We start from the raw sequence: 19,935 nt of genomic DNA, 5'->3' as shown, positions 1-19,935 counted from the left end.
AAGATTATAAGGTATAATTTTTAAGAAAATTAGAATAATAACGTAGACTAAGTAGTAAATANTAGTTATTATAAAAGCATGAATACAATGTTAGTTTACAAAAATAACCTTATAATATTAAGCATAATAACTCATAATAAAAGGACATAACCGGAATTCTAGATATTAGCCTTATAATCCTATTAGTTTTAGGACATAATACTACACGCTAGGAATCCTACATGATTGCCTTTAGGAATCCTATTAGTATAATTGCTTTCGGGTTGTCTAATTCATATAAAATTGAACAAGTAAATACCTTCAGTCATGTAATCCTGTTACTATTAAGATATACTTCTTAAAAATTCCTATTACTAATTTAATTTGATAACGTATTATAATATCCTATCACTAATTTAATTTGAGAATTTATTATATTGTTCAAATCCATTTAGAAAAATATGAGCATATATTATTATAAAAGCATAAAAATAATATTAATATATCAAAAAAGTCCTAAAATATTAAACGGAAGAACTCACAAGGAAAGGGCATAACTGCAATAATCTATTTTTTTGGACTATAACACCTTCTATGCTAATTTTTACAATATTTAAAATTTTAACATCAATAAAAATTTGTCGTTAAATTCTTATTAAAAACATGTAGGAAGGTTTAATAAAACTCAATTTCATAATAATCCTCTCTATTGGCAATACATTACAACTCCATAATATCCAATATGAAGAAAAAATAAAAGTAATATTAAACGGACTGCATAAATAGTTGAAATTGAGAAAAAAATACCCCCATGATAATATATTTTTATGTTATATTTAAACGACTTTCCTACTCAAACAATATCTTTTATCACTTTTTCGTGTAATACTGAAAAACACCCAATTATTAAACAACAATTAAGAAAATATTTAAGAATATATGTGTGAAAAAGAAAAAAAAATGGTTGGTAAGAGTCAATACCGCTAATGATTCTACAAACATAAAGATCTAAAAGTGAAATGTCATATCAATCTTTTACTCTTTGAAAATAAAATTTATGGTGGATAACATTATATTTAAGATTAAATATTCAAAACAAGAGATGAACTAATATTAAGATCTGAATCGACATAAAATGAATTATTTTTTATGTTTAAACCAAATAATTAAATCTTTTAATTAATTATTTAGCAAGCGAATCCAATTCAGTTATTTTTAAATTCATCATATGAGTAAAATTCTTATTCAAGTTAAAAGAAAAAAACTTAGGGTACATAAATTTATTCCATAAATAGAGCGTTAGAACACTAAGTAAAAAGGTTACAACAACAACAACAACAAACCCAGTATATTCTCACAAGTGGGCAAAGTAAAGAGGTTAGTATATTAAAAATCAAAATGTAATACAAGTGTCTGAGAAAGCACAATCAAAGCTAAATCCTAAACAAGAACAAGTTTTCAAGACTATATTATAAAGAGTCGATTATGGTATAGCGGGATTATTCTTTGTATATGCCTCTGACGGAATCGAAATAATATTTCTATGTCATGCATTACTTGAAAATATCAATCAAGAGGCATGCAATTGTTAGCAATAATAGCAAATGGTGTACCAACAACGATTAGTTGTGAGGCCACCCACTTTAGATTTGATATAACTCTTCAAACAACTTAAATAACCATCACAAATATATCAAGGCAGAGCAATGGTGCTAAATTTATAAGGAAAGTAAAATTGATAATATGGGATGAAGCATTTATGGCTATATGGCAAACGGTCGAAGTAATTGCTCAGAGTTCTAGAGATATATCGGATATTAATATACCAGATGAAAAATTAATGGTTTGGGAAGTTATTTCTGTCAAGCACTACCAGTAGTTCCAAAATCGACAAAAGCAAAGACTGTAAAAGCTAGCTTGCCAAAGTTATACTTATGGCCTCAAACGAAAAAGATTCAACTGACAAGAAATATAAAGTAAGAACAGATTCAGTATTCAGTGTCTTCTTGCTTCGTGTCGGAAACGAAAAAGAGCATCCAATAAAAGATGATTTGGTTCTTCCTGAACACTTGGTTATCAATCTCAATGGTAATAGTAATGCATTTAAAAAGAGAAATACTTTTATCATTAGATTAAAACGCAATTTGTGCAAATCGCATGATGGAATTAAAAAGATATCTTAGCTAGAAGAAATGAATAAGTTGATCAACTAAATAAAAAGTTGATTGCAAAATTTTATAGAAAAACAAAACATTTTCAGTTTTTTGACTTAGAAAAAAATGATACCAATAATTACTACCAAGAAGAATACTTAAATACTTTAATACCAAAATGGCCCTCTACCATACATGTTTGTTGTCAAGTTTCTTATTTCTTACGTATGTTAGTGTCACCGTATATATAATAGACTAAGTTAAAATTGATCTTCCATTGTATATAGGTTAATTGTGAAGAAAAATATGTCTGTCATGCTACTGAAAAACTTAGATAAGCCGAATATCTCATGTAATAGCACACAGATGGTATATAGATATTTTGACAATAACATCATACATGCAAAAATTATGATACAGGTTAATGTGCTTCTAAATATATTCTTATCCTTGAATTCAACATTCGTCTTTCGAAACTAAGGAATATCCTTTTAAATTTGTGTGAAAATAATTTTTAGTATGTTTATGTTTTGCAAATATAATATATAAACCACAAGGACAAACATTCTAAATACTGGACTATATTTACCGCAAATATATTTTCTTGCACGAACAACTGTATGTTGCACTTACAAGAGGGATATCAAGATTGATAACAAGAGTTATGATTAAGTAGAACAATCAATGCATTAGGAGGAAACATACAGAAAAAATATTGTCCACAAAGAAGTATCCGTTAAGATACCATCACATTAAATACTTTTAAACTATAATATATAATTATCTAACTAACATGACAAAATTAATCATTTATGTAAGTTTTGATGATGTCCCTTTACTTTAAATTCACGTATTATGCTATTATAATAATATTTTTCGACATTTAGATGATTGTTGTATTATTATACATAAAATTTCTCTCATTAATTAAATTTTATTGTTTCTTGATATCAATAAATATTTAAATCATCACGTGCCATTTCATAGATACAAGTTAATTTAAAAAGTATTTTTGAGCAGCAATTAGTTTTTATCCAAGTTTTTAAAAACCGCTTCTAAATGTATTTTTTTTCTTCAAAAAAGTACTTTTTGGAGAGAATTTACTTTTTTCTGCTTCTACTTTTGCTTAAAACCACTTTTTTTTTTCCGTTTTAAAAGCTTGGCAAACACTTCAACTTTGAAAAAAGAAAGCACATTTTTTTTTATGTTGGGTAAACAAGCTATTAATATGTTGGGCCAGTGCAATCCCTCTAATTTTTTCTTGTTAAATTAATCCGATTATCCGCTCACTCAATCGCTTAAAGTAAAAATAACCACCTATTATATAATATATGTATAATTCATATTTATTATGTGTATAATCGTATATAGTTAATACATAATCTATGTGAATGATTAGAAAAAATAAATAAAAAATATGACAGGCTATTTGGATTAACATTCCTTTTTTACTCTCGTTCAAACAGGTCGGCACCTTAGGGATCCATGGCCCAAATTTGAATGGATCTCCAAAAATGATCCATTATATAAACCCACTCAAAAAAACCCTAACCTCCTCATAGGCGCAGCTGAACACATCTACTCAGGTCAGTTAACTCTTCCTTTTTAGATATAAGGAGTACGATATGATATTCGGCGTTTCTTTTGAGTGATAATCATAAGTTGAAAAGCAGGTCGAAGATGAGTAAAGGAAGCAGTGGAGGAGGAGCCACCAAAGGTGGAAAGAAGAAGGGAGCAACATTCGTAATTGATTGTTCAAAGCCAGTGGAGGATAAGATCATGGAAATTGCTTCACTTGAGAAATTCCTGCAGGAACGCATCAAAGTTGGAGGAAAAGCTGGGGCTCTCGGTGACACTGTCACTGTCACTCGTGACAAGACCAAAATTACCGTCACCTCCGACACCACTTTCTCCAAGAGGTAAATATCCTCTATTTTCTCAAGATATGATAATCTATATGAATGTTAAAATGTTTTTTCTGTTTATCAGCTATGAATGTTGAAAACTTGAAATTTATCGAGCATTGAAAATTCCAAAATAAATGGTGTAATAAAAGTTTACCAAATTAAAAGTAATTTAATTGGCGGACAATGACTTGATTGATATTAAGAAACCAAGATCAAAATTTACTGGACCAGAACGATATCCTTAGAAGTTTAATTTGCTGAACACGTAATTGATTGAATATTAGCCCATGAAGTATAAGAAAATTGGAAACGTATTTTAATTTATTTTTTTCCGGTGTCATTTAGAATGGGTAAGGCCAAAATAGAAGTATATTCATAGCTTCAGAGAAGCTGATTGCAAACTGAAGTTTTGAGTCTGGCACGGGTTGAGTTTGGGCACTTAAGGGGTTGCATTTGGCTAATTTAATTTTACGGGACAATATGGGTTCTGCCCAAAATAGCCCATCAGGAAAATCTTTCATGCCCAACCCATTAAATGCTGGGCGGGTTTATTGGTCTTGGGTCAATTCTACCAGCCCTAAAGGCACTTCTGAATTTGCTTTTTCGACTTGATACCATTAAATTCCCAGTTTCCTGCCATGCTTATTTTCTCTAGAAGTCTCTGTAGTGTGATTCTAGTTATATTAGTGGTTGTTGTAATGAAGTTAAGGAGTCTAGTATTGTGAACTTTCAGTCTATGTGGCTCGGATCCTCCTAAATGTTGTCGTACAAGTGTCCAAAAGTAAATAAATTTGAAGGATCCGATCCACACTTCACGGTATTTATGAAGGATTCGAGCAACATAGCTTTCACTTGTGTCTTATGTCTCGCTCATATTTTTCTTTTAATCTGTGTAGAAACTAGGAATCTTTAATTTATATAGGAACTAGCTAAGGCATTTGCAGTAGATACTTGCATTATGCCTACTGTTATAAAAATTAGGCGATTTGCGTTGTTTTATTGTGCTCTATTTTGCCAGGTTCCTGGTTGCAGATGCATTTTGTCTTGAGATGTTCCCAACCATTTGTTTCTAAGTAATGATGTTATATTCTTTAACCAGGTATTTGAAATACTTGACAAAGAAATATCTAAAGAAGAATAACGTGCGTGATTGGCTTCGAGTTATTTCTTCAAACAAGGATCGCAATGTGTACGAGTTAAGGTACTTCAACATTGCTGAGAATGAGGCTGAGGAGGAAGATTGAGAACTAGAAGCAGTAGATTGTAATTGTTCTCTCTTTTTTGACATAATTTACACTTTTTGTCTGGAATCAAATCTTTTGCATTTTTGCCCTGTTTTTAAGGGAGAAATGAGATTGTGTTACTGGAGTTGGTTTATTTCTTCTATACCTTAGCTTTTAACTTTTTGGGTTCGTTTTGTGCCAATTGCATTTGAGGAGAATACAGGTAAATATTAATTGTCATCTCAAAATCAGGGTGAGTCACAACACCTATTTATTCTGTTTTTGGGCCCAAAACCCCTTCATTCAAAGAACATGTTTACTAAATTACAACTTATCTTAGAATTCATCTTTAGATTTTGTGGTATAGGGTCAACTTAAAGTTTGATTATGCTCAAATTAAATGTGACGATGCAGCAGTTGATCCAATAATTAGGAAGAAGTATATCGACAGAAAGAAAATTTTATGCAGAAAGCGCGTAACGATGTGAAAATAATCGCATAATGCTCAGTTACTTGATTTTTTAAGAAAAAGAAAACTCACTTTTCTTCTCCCTCAAGAACTCCTTTTAATTTTTCGAACATATGATAGATTAAATGTTAGTATCTCATAAATCAAAATTAATTTAATTAATATGACTAGTTATTTGATTGTAAATCCCAGTAGGAAGATAATTAGATAACTTCGGAGATCGAGGCAAATCCAGAAATCAGAATAAGTCATTCGGGGACGTTTGTCGGTAGGATTTCTTCCCTTTTTTAGCTAGCTACATATGATCAATATCTATTACTTTTAGAAATATATATATATTTTTTAACTTTTACCTTATAACTTAAACACATTGTTTAATATTATTATATATTTTTGTAAAATTATATAGTTACTGATATGATATACACGTGCAAAGTGCGTGGCAAAAGAATGGTGCGCATAAAAAGTGAATTTTGGTTCAACCAAAGATACGATTAACAATTTCTATAATAATAAGAGAATGTGAAGTTCTTTCTTAATTTAAGGGTGAATTAAAAATTTAAATATCATGGATCTAAATATATGAAGGAGAAAATGAAACAATAGTATAAAACTATTGATAGATGGGGTATTATCACGTTTAGCCTGCGCCAGAAACTATTTATATCTGATAGCCGAAAAAGTATATAAAATTTGTATAATTTTTGTATATAACATACAGAATGTATGTATATACATAAATATGCAAATTTTATATATTTTTCTTCTGTATGTATATACATAAATATACAAAATTTATATATTTTTTCGGCTATTATTTTTACACCAGCTATACAAGATCATTTTTCCTTGATAGATCGACATGACCTGTATCCATCAAATCGAAAAAAAAATTGTGGGCCAATCCACGTTTCTTTTATCCTATAGAAAGTATTTCAAAATTTAAAAGTATCAATTTTTGTAACAGAAATGAATAAGATTATAAAGTGTATATCCATGGATGGAAGATTAATAATATACTAGAGCAGAAAGCAACGGAAATAAAGATCGGACATACCTCCAACCATTGTTACGGTGTCGTCGGCGACAGAAGTTTTTCTCCGTTGAGTCTTTTAAGCACTTCAGAAATCCTCAATAGATGGAATGGTAATTAAGAAAGGTTTTCTGTGCTTAGGGACCTCAAACAGAGTTAGCTATATTTGTACTGTTCTTCCATCAAGAACAGTTACTAGATCAAATTTATAAATGGGTATCAGTTTCTTGCATATGAGCAGTTACAAAAATTAAAGAAGTGGAATTAAAGAAAGGGGTTTCAATTAGTCCATTAAAGGACCACCTTTCTGAAACCTTCAAACAATACGTTATCAACATTCTCCCACTTGGTCCGTATACAAAATGCTCAAAGTCGTAGTTTTAATGCTTTAAAGAGAATCATAATACATGAATCATGGCAATAGTTCCTCTAAGAGCGAGTAGTATCGTCCATGTATTACGATGCATTATGCCTCTAAGCTTTAGCACATACTTTTTAATGAATAAACCCAATGTTTATTCTAGGTCCATATTTTAGTGATATTTCTCAAAATAACTGAATGTGTACACAATAACAATATGAGAAATTTCATAATAGAGTTCCATCAATATTTGTTATAACGAAATTTACCTAGTGGAACCAAGTCCCATTGTAATTACATGATCCTTAATTTTTTGTGGTGGCATGCCTTTAGTTAAAGGACCAGCTAACATCAATTCAGTGCTAATGTGCTCAATGACCACTTTTTTGTCTTTAACACGTTCTCTTATGGCTAGATACTTAATGTCGATATGCTTACTTCGTCTCCCACATTTGTTATTCTTAGCCCGTTAGCCATAAAGACAGCAATTGAATTATCACAATATATCCTCAATGGCCTAGAGATCGAATCGACAATTCTAAGCCCCGAAATGAAACTCTTCAACCATACACCATGTGAGGTAGCCTCAAAACAAGAAACGAACTCAGCCTCCATAGTGGAAGTAGCAGTTAGAGTCTATTTGGAACTCCTCCAAGATATAGCTCCACCGGCCAGCATAAAAATGTATCCTGATGCTGATTTGCGCGAATCAACACAGCCAGCAAAGTCTGAATCAGAGTAGCCAATTACCTCCAAAATATCTGATCGTTTGTACATAAACATGTAGTCTTTTGTCCCTTGAAGGTATCTTAAAACTTTCTTTGCAGCTCTCCAGTGGTCAAGACCTGGATTACTCTGATATCTTCCCAACATTCCAATAACAAATGCAATATCAGGTCTAGTGCAAATCTGAGCATACATTAAGCTTCCAATAACAGAATCATATAGAATATTTTTCATTTGTTCCCTCTCAAGGTCGTTCTTCGGGCACTGGTTCAAATTGAACTTGTCACCCTTTACTATAGGAGCTAGACTTGGTGAACAATCCCTCATCCGAAACCTCTCTAAAACTTTGTTGATATAGGTTTCTTGAGATAGACTTAAAATAACTTGATGTCTATCTCGATGAATCTTAATACCAATGACATAAGATGCATCACTCATATCTTTCATATCAAAATTTTGAGAGAGAAATTATTTCACCTCATATAGTTGTAACGACCCGACCGGTCGTTCTGAGCAATTGCACTTTGCTCGGTAGTTTTCGGGCATGAGTAGCTCCGTATGGTGATTTTAGACTCAAGAGTGTGTTCGGAAAATTACTTGGGAGTATGTAGTTTAATTAGGCTTGAAATGGCTAAAATGGAAATTTAAGTTTGGAAGTTTAACCAAGGAGTTAACTTTTGATATCGGGATCGAAATTCGATTCTGGAAATTGAAATAGCTCCATTATGTCATTTATGACTTGTGTGCAAAATTTGGGGTCAAACGGACGTGATTTGATAGGTTTTGGCATCGGTTGTAGAAGTTTGAGGTTTCAAGTTTATTAAGCTTGAATTTGTGTGCGATTCATGTTTTTGTTGTTGTTTGATGTGATTTGAGGGCTCGACTAAGTTTGCGTGGTGTTTTTAGGACTTGATGATACCTTTGATTGAGGTCCTGGGGGCCTCGGGTGTGTTCGGAGGTGAGTTTTGAGCGAGTCCGGGCATTTCGGCACTCTGATATTGTCTGGTACTTTCGGAAGTGCGGACCGCACATTTTGGAGTGCTCAGGCGAAGGAGAGGTGCGGACCGCAGCAAAAATATGCGGACCTCAGAGGAGGAGTGCGGACCGCACAATTTTATGTGCGGCTTCACATCAGGGAGTTCTGTAGATTCGTTGGTCCGACTTCAGAAGCTTTTATCTTTTGATCCACATGGAATTTAGAGATGATTCAAAAACGAAAGTTGTAGACCTTCGTGTCTAGTTTCAAGAAACGTAAAGAAATCATCATTTGGACATATGTAGAGAAAGTTATGGCCAATTTACTAAAATATGATAGTAGAGAAGCTGTGAAGTGCGGACGCATAATTTTTGTGCGACCGCAGGACTTAGAAAGGCGTGACCGCACTTGGAAATGTGCGGACCGCACATTGGGAGGTCAGAGGGTGTACTATATAAACGAGGCTTAGGGTATTATTTCATATTTTGGACCTTGGGAGCTCGGTTTGTGACGATTTTTCGTGGGTTTTTCAAGAAATTCATCAGGGTAGGTGATTCTAACTCAGATTTGGTTAATATACATGAATATATCATTGTTTTCATCATCTAATTAGTATTTTGAGATGAAAATAGGAGGTTTTGGCCTAAAGTTTCATAATATAAATTTTTGAGTTTGAACACCGATTTGGAGTCGGATTTGAGTGAAACTAGTATGGTTGGACTCGTAATTGAATGGGTTGCCGGATTTTGTGAGTTTTGTCGGGTTTCGAGGTGCGGGACCGTGTGTTATTTTTGGCCAGATTTGGGATTTGATTTAGGATTCGATCTTTATCAATTGTAATTGATTCCTTGAGCTTTATCTGATGTATTTGAGTTGTGTTTGGCTAGTTTAGAGCCGTTCAGAGGTCGCTACGCTTGGGATGGTATTTTTGGAACATCGCTTGGCTTGCTCGGTATTGAAATTGGCTTGTTCAAGATAAGTAACTCCTCTAAACTTAGTGCTGAGGGTATGAAACCCCGAATTACGTGTTGTGTGTTGGTATTGAGGTGACGCACATGCTAGGTTACGGGCGTGTGGGCATGCACCCTGTAAATTGTGACTCTGTTGTTTCCATGGTACAGTATAGTGGCCCTACTTTGTTGATATTCGTGTTTTCATCATGCTGTCAATCATGCTAGATATCATGTTTAGGCTTTATGCCGATACTGTTGGGATCCATAGTGGTCATTTCTTGCTATCATTTTACTGATTTCATTGCTATTTCGTACTTAGTCATATTCATGCATTCATATCATACCTCAGTCTCAGTTGTTATTTATTGATACATCATATAATTGTTGTCGGGCTAGCTTCATGACATTGTGAGCCCGTGAGTGACTAGAGAAATTGATGACTGAGTGAGGTCGAGGGCCTAATTGTGAGGTTATTGATACTATAGCACGTGAGTTGTCCGTGCGGATTCTGAAATGATACTATAGTACGTGAGTTTTCCGTGCAACACGTGAGTTGTCCGTGCGGATTCTGATATTGATACTATAACACGTGAGTTGTTCGTGCATCACGTGAGTTGTCCGTGCGGATTCTGATATTGATACTATAGCATATGAGTTGTCCGTGCAGCACGTGAGTTATCCGTGCAGATTATAGCGCTTGGGCTGAAGGAGCCCCTCCGGAGTCTGCACACCCCCAGTGAGCGCAGTCGACTATGTATGTATGTATGTATGTATGTATATATATATATATATATATATATATGTGTGTGTGTGTGTGTGTGTGTGTGTGTGTGTGTGTGTGTGTGTGTGTGTGTGTGGATCAGCTTGCACGCTGCAACGAGTACTGTACAATGCTGAGTGATTGAGTGTACTGAGTATTGAGCACAGTAAGAGATAATGCGAGACAGTGAGGTTGAGTACCCTGAGAGTGTGAGTACATGAGTTCATCACTGAGAGGCATTGCATTTGACATACGTACTTGAGATACATGCATAGAGATGCATTTTCCTTTTGCTGCCCGGTTTTGGTGACATTCATGATTTTTACCTGTATCTTGACATGTAGGCATAAATATGTACTTTCCTCATGCTATCTGAAAATGAAACATTTACCTGATGAAAAGTTTTTGGAAAAAAGTTACATTTTCCAAACTTACTCATATTTTTGACGATTTTGGTAAAGGATTTGGATTTTCACTAATATACTTGAAAAGTGGAACTGTTTCGGAAAACTATGAAAAGGCTGAGCATTTTATCTCTGAGCTACTTCTTTATTTACTTGCTTTACCCTGTTATGAAATGTTATTGGTTATTGGTGTTGGACCCGACCTATGTTCCAGCTCGTTACTGCTTTCAACCTAAGGTTAGGCTTGTTACTTATTGAGTAGATGGGGTCGGTTGTACTCATACTACACTTCCTGCACATTGCGTGCAGATTTCGGATGCCGATGTTGCTGTGCATTGCGGGAGCTGGATTCGAAGGTGTACCTACGTCCCTGTTGTAGCTGCCTCTTGTTCATGGTAGCCTTAGATTATAAAACTCTGTTATGTACTTTTCATACAGAAGATGTATTTACTTCATATCAGCTTTGTAAAATCTATTCTTAAAAGCTCATGATTTGTACTAGCAATCCTTGGAAAATGTATAAGATTCAAGTAACTTCTTTGTTTAATTGTCTTATTAATATTATTGAACCTGAATAGTTATTAGTTGGCTTACCTAGCGGGTTGGGTTAGGTGCCATCACGACCAGTGGATTTCAGGTCGTGACATATAGTATTCCCTTATTATTGGCTGCAAGAAGGATATCATCCACATATAGAATTAGAAAACAAATTTTACTCCCACTGACCTTTTGGTATATACATTGATCCATAATGTTCTCAACAAATCCATATGAAGAGATAACATCGTGAAATTTTAAATATCATTGAAGGGAGGCTTGTTTCAATCCATATATGGATTTCTTTAGCTTGCATACCAAGTGCTCACCATTACTAGAAGAGAATCCTTCAGGTTGTTTCATATAAACCTCTTTCTCTAGATTACTATTGAGAAATGTAGTTTTCACATCCATTTATTGTAATTCTAATTCAAAATGGGCTACTAATGCCAATATGATGCGAAAAGAATCTTTCTTAGATACAGGAAAAAAAGTCTTCGTATAATCGATTCCTTCTTTTTGAGTGAATCCTTTAGCAACGAGTCTTGCCTTATATCTCTCTATGTTGCCTAATGAGTCTCTTTTAGTCTTAAAGACCCATTTACATCCACCATCAGGCAACTCGACAAGATCCCATACCTCGTTACTCTTCATAGAATCATCTCTTCTTTGATGGCATTATACCACAGTTCTGATTCTTTACAACTCATAGCTTGTGAAAAAGACTTAGGATCATTTTCGGCTCCAATGTCAGATTCTTGTAGACACACAATGTAGTCACTAGAAATTGCTGATTTTCTTTCTCTACTAGATCTTCTTAATGTTGTATTAACATTTTCCTGAGGATTATGTTGATCAACTGGTTGTTCAATAGTTTCATGAATTTCTTGAACAACTTGATCTACTAGAATATTCTCATCATCTTGTAGAACCTCAATGACTGGTTGCTCAACACCCATTTGTACTTGAGGAGTGTTGTGCACAATAACCACACTTTCACTTGAAGTAGAAGGTTGATTGTTTACATATACTATATTCTGAAATTAATCACTCCCACTGATCAAGTCATTCTCAAGAAATTTTGCATTTCTTGATTCCACAATTCTAGTGTTGTGAGATGGACAATAAAATTTGTATCCTTTAGACCTTTCGGCATATCCAATAAAATACCCACCAATGGTCCTTGGATCCAGTTTCTTTTCTTGTGGGTTGTATACTCTAGCTTCAGACGGACATCCCCATATGCGTATATGTCGCAAACTCAGTTTCCAACCTTTAAATAACTCAAAAGGTGTCTTTTGGACAACCTTAGTTGGAACTCGATTTAATATATACACTGCCATTTTAAGAGCTTCAATCCACAAGGACTTAGGTAGCTTAGAGCTATTCAACATACTTCGCACCATGTCCATTAAAGTTCGGTTTTTTCTTTTCGCTACACCATTTTGGTCTGGAGAACCAGGCAGAGTATATTGGGGAACAATCCCATTTTCTTGAAGAAACTTAGCAAATGGACCTTGTGCTTGTCCATCCTCAGTGTATCTGCCATAATACTCACCACTTCTATCAGATCTCACAATCTTAATTTAATTTCCGCATTGTTTCTCTACTTTAGTCTTGAAAACTTTAAAGGCTTCTAATGCGTTGCTCTTATTATGAAGCATATAGAGATACATATATCGTGAGCAATCATCTATAAAGGTGATAAAGTATTTTTGACCATATGCATCCATATCTGGACAACATATATCTATATGTATGATTTCTAATATGGTTGAACTCCTCTTGGCACCTTTCTTTGACTTGTTGGTCTGCTTGCCTTTAATGCAGTCCACACAAGTATCAAAATCAGTAAAATCTAGAGCACTTACTACTCCATCATTCACTAATCTCTTAATTCTATCAATGGAGATGTGTCCTAATCTCCGGTGCCACAAAATAGAGGATTCTTCATTCATAACACATAGTTTTGTACCAGCTTGAACATGCATAACATTATGAGTGACATCATTTTGTAAATCAAGAGAGAAAAGACCATCAGACAATGTACCATTACCAACAACTTTATATTTATAAAGTAGATTAATATAACTTTCTGAAAAGTTGAAGGAATAACCAAAGGGTACAAGTCTTGAAACTGAAATTAAATTCCTAGAAAAACTAGGAACATAAAAGGTCTTTTCTAATTTCAAAATGAAACCACTACTAAGAACTAAAACACATGTCCCAATAGCCTCCACATGCGACTGCATCTTATTTCCAGAATAGATATTTTGCTCAGCTCTCACTGGCTTCTGCAGGTTTCTTAATCCCTGCAAGGAATTTGTAATATGGATTGTAGAACCAGAATCAATCCACCATGTGTTATGATTAACATCAGCCATATTAGCTTCATAATTTACAAGAGAGATTGAATTACCTTTCTTCTCAAGCCATTTCTGAAACTTGACGCAATCCTTCTTCATGTGGCCCTTTTTTCTACAGAAGAAACACAAGGATTCTTTCTTGATGTCCGTTTCAGGGGGTACCTTTCATTTTCCCTTCTTCTTGGCTTAATGTGTCCTCTTTCCTTGAGTAGCGATGAATGCACTTTCTCCTATTTCCATCAGCAATCGGCCCTCTTCTTGAATACACATGGTCAGAAGTTCATTAATAGACCATTTATCCTTATGTGTGTTAAAAGAGATCTTAAAGGGAGCATATTATTGTGGAAGAGAGTTCAATATATAGTGCACAAGGAAAGTTTCAGATATTTCAACCTCAAGCGTTTTTAATTGAGCCGCTAAGTCTCGCATTTTCATGATGTGCTCACACACACCTCTCACACTAGTGAGCTTCATAGATGAGAATTTCATAATTAGGGTGCTGGCAAGTGCCTTATCTGAAATCTCAAATTGTTTATCAATAGCCTTCAGTAATGCCTTGACATTGATATATTGTTCGACAGAACCACGAATACCAGCAGCAATTTTGGTCTTGATGAACATGGCACTCAAGCGGTTAGACCGCTCCCATTGTTCATGAAGAGCAATTTTAACTGGAGTGCTAGTTTCAACAAAATGTGGTTCGTCTTTCCTAATATCATAATCAATGTCCATGCACCCTAAATGAAGAAGAATTCTCTCCTTCCAATCTTATAATTCTCACCATTAAGTTCGTGAATAACACATATATCAGAAAAATTCACAGGTTGCATAACTGCAAAAATATACATACTTAACATAAATTTGAGGCAAATAAACATACATCATGATTCACCATTTGAAACCATGTAAAAATTGAATCTAGAGACATAAAAATTGCATGTAGGCTAAATTCTTAATTCAATTAGATTCACTCCTTATGATAGAATTATCAATTTTATTACTATAGTGATATTCTATCCATTGATAAAACTATCAAATTCTAATCCACAATCTCAATAGGTAATTATGAAAAAGCATTTAATATTTTATCCTAATTAATTACGCAAAATATAATAAAGGTTCTTAAGTTATTATATTATGCATAATTAATCACAAGCTTATTATCTAAATTTCATTATGTAATCTTTATCCTTATATTATTTGACTAAAAATGTTGTGGCTAATCTCTAATCAAATAAATTTTAGATCACTTAGACATTAATCCTTAATATCCTTATGTGATTCAAACATAATAAATAATTTTACTTAATCAAGGTTGTTGTGGCTAAGTCTTAATTAAATAATACGTGGATCACATGATATTAAATCTAAAGTTTATTCAAAATTTATTGCAGAATCCATATGCAATAATTAAGTTTCATGTGCTAAAGTACTTTTCTGTATTTGTATGTAAAAAGCAACAAGGAATATACATACAACAAACATGTTAAGCACTTTAAAATTAGTTAAGATAAATAAAACTCCCTAAATTTAATATCACAGAGAGTAGTTTTCTAAAACTTCTCTAACAGTACATAAAGTGACAGCATCAAATGCTGCAACTGTAGCCAATAATATTTATTTTTATTTTTATTTAAAGGAAATTTTAAAATATTAAATAAAATGGTCCACATGGACTCATGTTGTTTTCAAGCCTCAGAAAACTAGTCCCTTCTTATAATAATGCATAGAACGATAATAACAATGTCATCTTCTACCTTCAGTCGGGTCATTATGATCCAGTTTGACCCGTTTTCAGACACAACTCAATCTCATGATTCCAAACACCAAAAACAACGTTTCAAATTCTAGAATGCTAGAAAAATATTTTCCTATTAGTTTCTAGCATTAGCTCACATCCAAAGGTTTCAGAAATACAGATAAGAAATTCCAATATTATTTTTGAACAATTCTTTAAAATTCGAAAGAACAAGGCAGATGCATTCTACTTGCTCTGATACCAAAATGTTAGAGCAGAATGCAGTGGAAATAAAGATCGGACATATCTCCAGCCATTGTTACGGTGTCGCCGGCGACAGAAGTTTTCCTCCGTTGTGTCTTTTCAGCACTTCAGAAATCCTCACTAGATGGTGTGGTAATTAAGAAGGTTTTTCTGTGCTTAGGGACGTCAACCAGATTTAGCTATATTTATACTGTTCTTACATCAAGAACAATTACTAGATCAAATGTATAAACGGGCATCAGTTTCTTGCATATGAGCAGTTACAAAAATTGAAGAAGTGGAATTAAAGAAAGGGGTTTCAATTAGTCCATTAAAGGACCATTTTTCTGAAACGTTCAAACAGAACGTTATCAACATAGCAATATTAATGATTGTTATAACGATTTAATTATCTACATTAATGTTTCTTTTGATAAATATTATCATTTCTACTTTTGCAAAAGTAGCTATGAAATTTGAAAAAGACAAGTAATCGAACAATGTAATGAGAATTTTGATTTTTTTTTTTCTAAAAAGAAATCTACAAATATTTTAATTACTAATTGGTATAGTTACTTAAATTTTTGTACTAAATAAGTCGAAGTGTACGTGCAATACAAGTAGCAAAAACTAATTTATATATAATACAGGCCATACGTATAGGGACTTTTCGGCTGTGCTAGCTCCCCAAAAGGGCCTTAACAAGAAGGTTACCAAAAAACGGATTGCGGAGAATCCAAAAATAATAGTTCGTAATTAGAGGTGCTATTGCTGGTTATATTACATTCACACTGTAACTCGGCTGGTTAATTTGAGTATTAGAGCCTCGTTCCCCATTTTATGCTTCTCGAAGTTTCTTTTGATGTTTTATGATTTGCGGAACGGTTGATTTGGTTTCAGGAAGTCTTGGGAAGTAAATGGGAATACTTAGTTCTATGAAGCTTAAGTTGTAAGAGTTGACCACTGTTTAACTTTTGAGTAAACGACCTCGATTGGGAATTTGATGGTTCCAATAGGTTCGATTTTGAATTTGGGCGTATGTTTGAATTTAGTTTTGGAGGTTCCTAGAAGATTTCGACTCTATTTATCGAAAATTAGCAATTTGAAGAATTGAAGAGTACATAGGTTTGACCGATAATTGACATTAATGTTACTAGGACCGTTTAATGTTTCGGGACTTTAAATAAGTTTATTTGGTTGAATGGAACTTATGTGCAAAGTCTGGTTGTGATTTAGAATGCTGAAGTATGATTCAGACGCTCAATGAAGTTGGAAAGTTAAGAGATGAATTTGATCTTTGATTCTTGTTTGATGCATAAAAAGTGTAGAACAATCAATCTCACATCATTTACTATACTCATGCCGAAGAACTTGCACGTTACATATTTTGGATCATGACTTTTCCAACATATTTAATGTGTACATAATGTGGGTGTGGCACGTAAATTCACCAAAAGAAAATATTTAGCAAGATAAATACATAAAATAGATATTAATTATATTACACATCAATAAATTTAGAGGCTTTAGTAGTCTTGTTTTTTCTTATTTCTCTATATGACAATGCATTGTGTATTTTAAAATTAAATTTATCGTCATCGGGATCAAATAATGATTGAACAATTACAGCAGTTGGCAACAAGTCACTCAATTTTTTTAATTGACGCGATCAGATAATGATTGAATAATCATATGAGTTGTCTGATCATCAACATTTGTGTTGCCCGGGTGACTCTCAGATGGATTGTCTTATTCGCAACAATCGAATGGACCATATACCTTTCAGTAAAGTCATTGTATACGGTCGAAATCGGGTATGCCTGATTTCCCGGGCTCGAGGGGTCGCATTAAGCCCGAATTCAGGTAAGGTCGAGTTCGAGTTCGATGGACTAGACTCTAGCTCGAAAACAGAGTGCAATGCCCGAGAATCGAAGTGCGCGATGGGTATCGAAGCCGAGTATGCTCAACCCTGAGATAATGCCGTTACGGATTTGTAACAGAATGAGCAAGATTCCTGCCACGTCCCCAAGATCATGGCGTAAATCCCGGAATAGATTTGTACGAATCCATACTAGGCGGTTAGACAGCTGTCCCAATAAGATTCTTTACTGTAAATAGAATGTACCTTATTTAGGGTTCCCCTATTATATAAAGGGGACCCCAATCATTTGTAAACATCATCTAATCATTGACAAGGAATATACTCTCTTACTTTTTGCTCATTGCTCATCAAAATTGTCCTTTAGCTCTATTATTCTTGCTTTATTATTATTGATCCATCTCGAGGTCACTTTGGCTCGAGGTCGAGACTGGTCTACATTCTGGTTTGATTTTACTTGTTTCTTTCATTTATACTTCAGATTTCTTGGTTATTAATTGGTATTGGACTAAATCACGTATCTTTAAAACCATAAATCAAATTTAATTGTTACTCGTATTTTCGAGGTAAACAGTTTGGCGCCCACCGTGGGGCTAAAGATAATAGTGATTATTTCAGTGCTGATTCTCATAACACACATTATTTTTACACTTTTTCTTATCAAGAATTTTAAATTCTCAGGCTAAAACATGTCAAACTCGCAAAACACACCTGTACACGACAACAATGGTCTTGGATTTCATGGAGAAAACAACAATGTAGGGGTCGGTGTACCACCAATAAACCTTGGGGAAGTGCCAAATATGGAACCGATTGATGTTAGTTCACACATTGCTTTGAACGCGGATTTAGGCACAGACCCCGGGGGATGTGTATGCAGGAAAGCCCGATCTGGTGGCCAAGGAACGCACGGTATAGGAGATGGGGGAGTCAGCCTCCAAGTGATATTCGAGATGTTTCAAGCTCAGCAGATTGCCATCGCTCAATTTCAAAGTCAGAATAAAACTCCGAGCACTGCCGAACCAGAAAACACTCGACGTGCTGAACCGGCGCCAGAGATATCAAATGGTAGTGGCTCGAGGACTGACCCCACAATTATGAGGATGCTCGAAAAACTCACCAAGAGGATCGAGTCCAGGAAAAAGAAGATTGAGGATAATGACAAAAAGATGGAGACTTATAACTCCCGAGTTGATCAAATACCGGGGGCACCTCCAGTCTTGAATGGATGCCAAAAAGTTCATACAAAAGCCGTTCCCTCCGAGTGCGGCTCCGAAGCCCATTCCTAAAAAATTTCGCATGCCTGATATACCCAAATACAATGGGACAACCAACCCTAACGAGAATATTACTTAATATACTTGCGGGATTAAAGGAAATGATTTAAATGATGATGAGATCGAATCGGTATTGTTGAAGAAATTTGGGGAAACTTTGTCAAAGGGAGCCATGATTTGGTATCACAACTTGCCCCCGAACTCTATCGATTCATTTGCTATGTTAGCAAACGCCTTCGTGAAAGCACATGTCGGGGCCATAAAGGTGGCAACGATGAAATCAAACATTTTTAAGATAAGACAGAGGAACGATGAGATGTTAAGGGAGTTCGTATCCTTGTTTCAAATGGAGCGAATGGAATTACCACCGATCTCGAATGACTGGGAAGTGCAGGCTTTTATGCAGGGTTTTAACGAGCAGAGTTCGATCGCGTCTCGACAATTAAAGCAGAATCTTGTCGAGTATCCAGCTGTGACGTGGTCAGACGTGCATAATCGTTACCAATCGAAGATCAAGGTCGAGGACGACTAGTTGGGAGCCCCCTCGGGTTCAGTTCATCCTAATAGATTGGCAGCTAAGCCCCCGAGGGATACAAACAGGGAATCAAGATCGAACAAGGAACGGTATCAGCCGTATGTAGATCGGAGAAACAACGGCTCGGGGCGTAATGCTCCTCGGAATGATCGAAGAAATGATCGAGGTCAAAGCTCTCAGGGACTCATGAGTAAGAATGGGTTCAATAAACATACCGACTCAGCGGAAGCACCTCGATTATGGGAGTGTAATTTCAGTGTAGATGCATCGGGGATCGTGTCAGCTATTGGAAGAATCAAAGACACAGGTGGCCTAGGCCTATTCAAACTGATCCTTCTCAAAGAAATCCAAACTTGATGTGTAAGTATCATGGCACACATGGCCATAAAACCGAAGACTGCAGACAACTAAGGGAG

At 34.6% G+C, this 19,935-nt stretch overlaps 1 protein-coding gene across 1 annotated transcript; it reads left to right on the top strand.

Moving 5' to 3' along the window:
- On the top strand, nt 3,616–5,449 carry LOC109228472 (60S ribosomal protein L22-2-like). Its single transcript, XM_019393571.1, has 3 exons — nt 3,616–3,718; nt 3,806–4,051; nt 5,139–5,449. Exons 2-3 carry the CDS (start codon nt 3,813–3,815, stop codon nt 5,281–5,283), a joined length of 384 nt encoding a protein of 127 aa, XP_019249116.1. The 5' UTR covers nt 3,616–3,718; nt 3,806–3,812; the 3' UTR covers nt 5,284–5,449.

The sequence above is a fragment of the Nicotiana attenuata genome, chromosome 7, assembly GCF_001879085.1.
Source record: "Nicotiana attenuata strain UT chromosome 7, NIATTr2, whole genome shotgun sequence".
Classification (NCBI taxonomy): domain Eukaryota; kingdom Viridiplantae; phylum Streptophyta; class Magnoliopsida; order Solanales; family Solanaceae; genus Nicotiana; species Nicotiana attenuata.
Note: the sequence above shows the minus strand (reverse complement) of the source record. Positions and strands in the feature narration are given on the sequence as shown.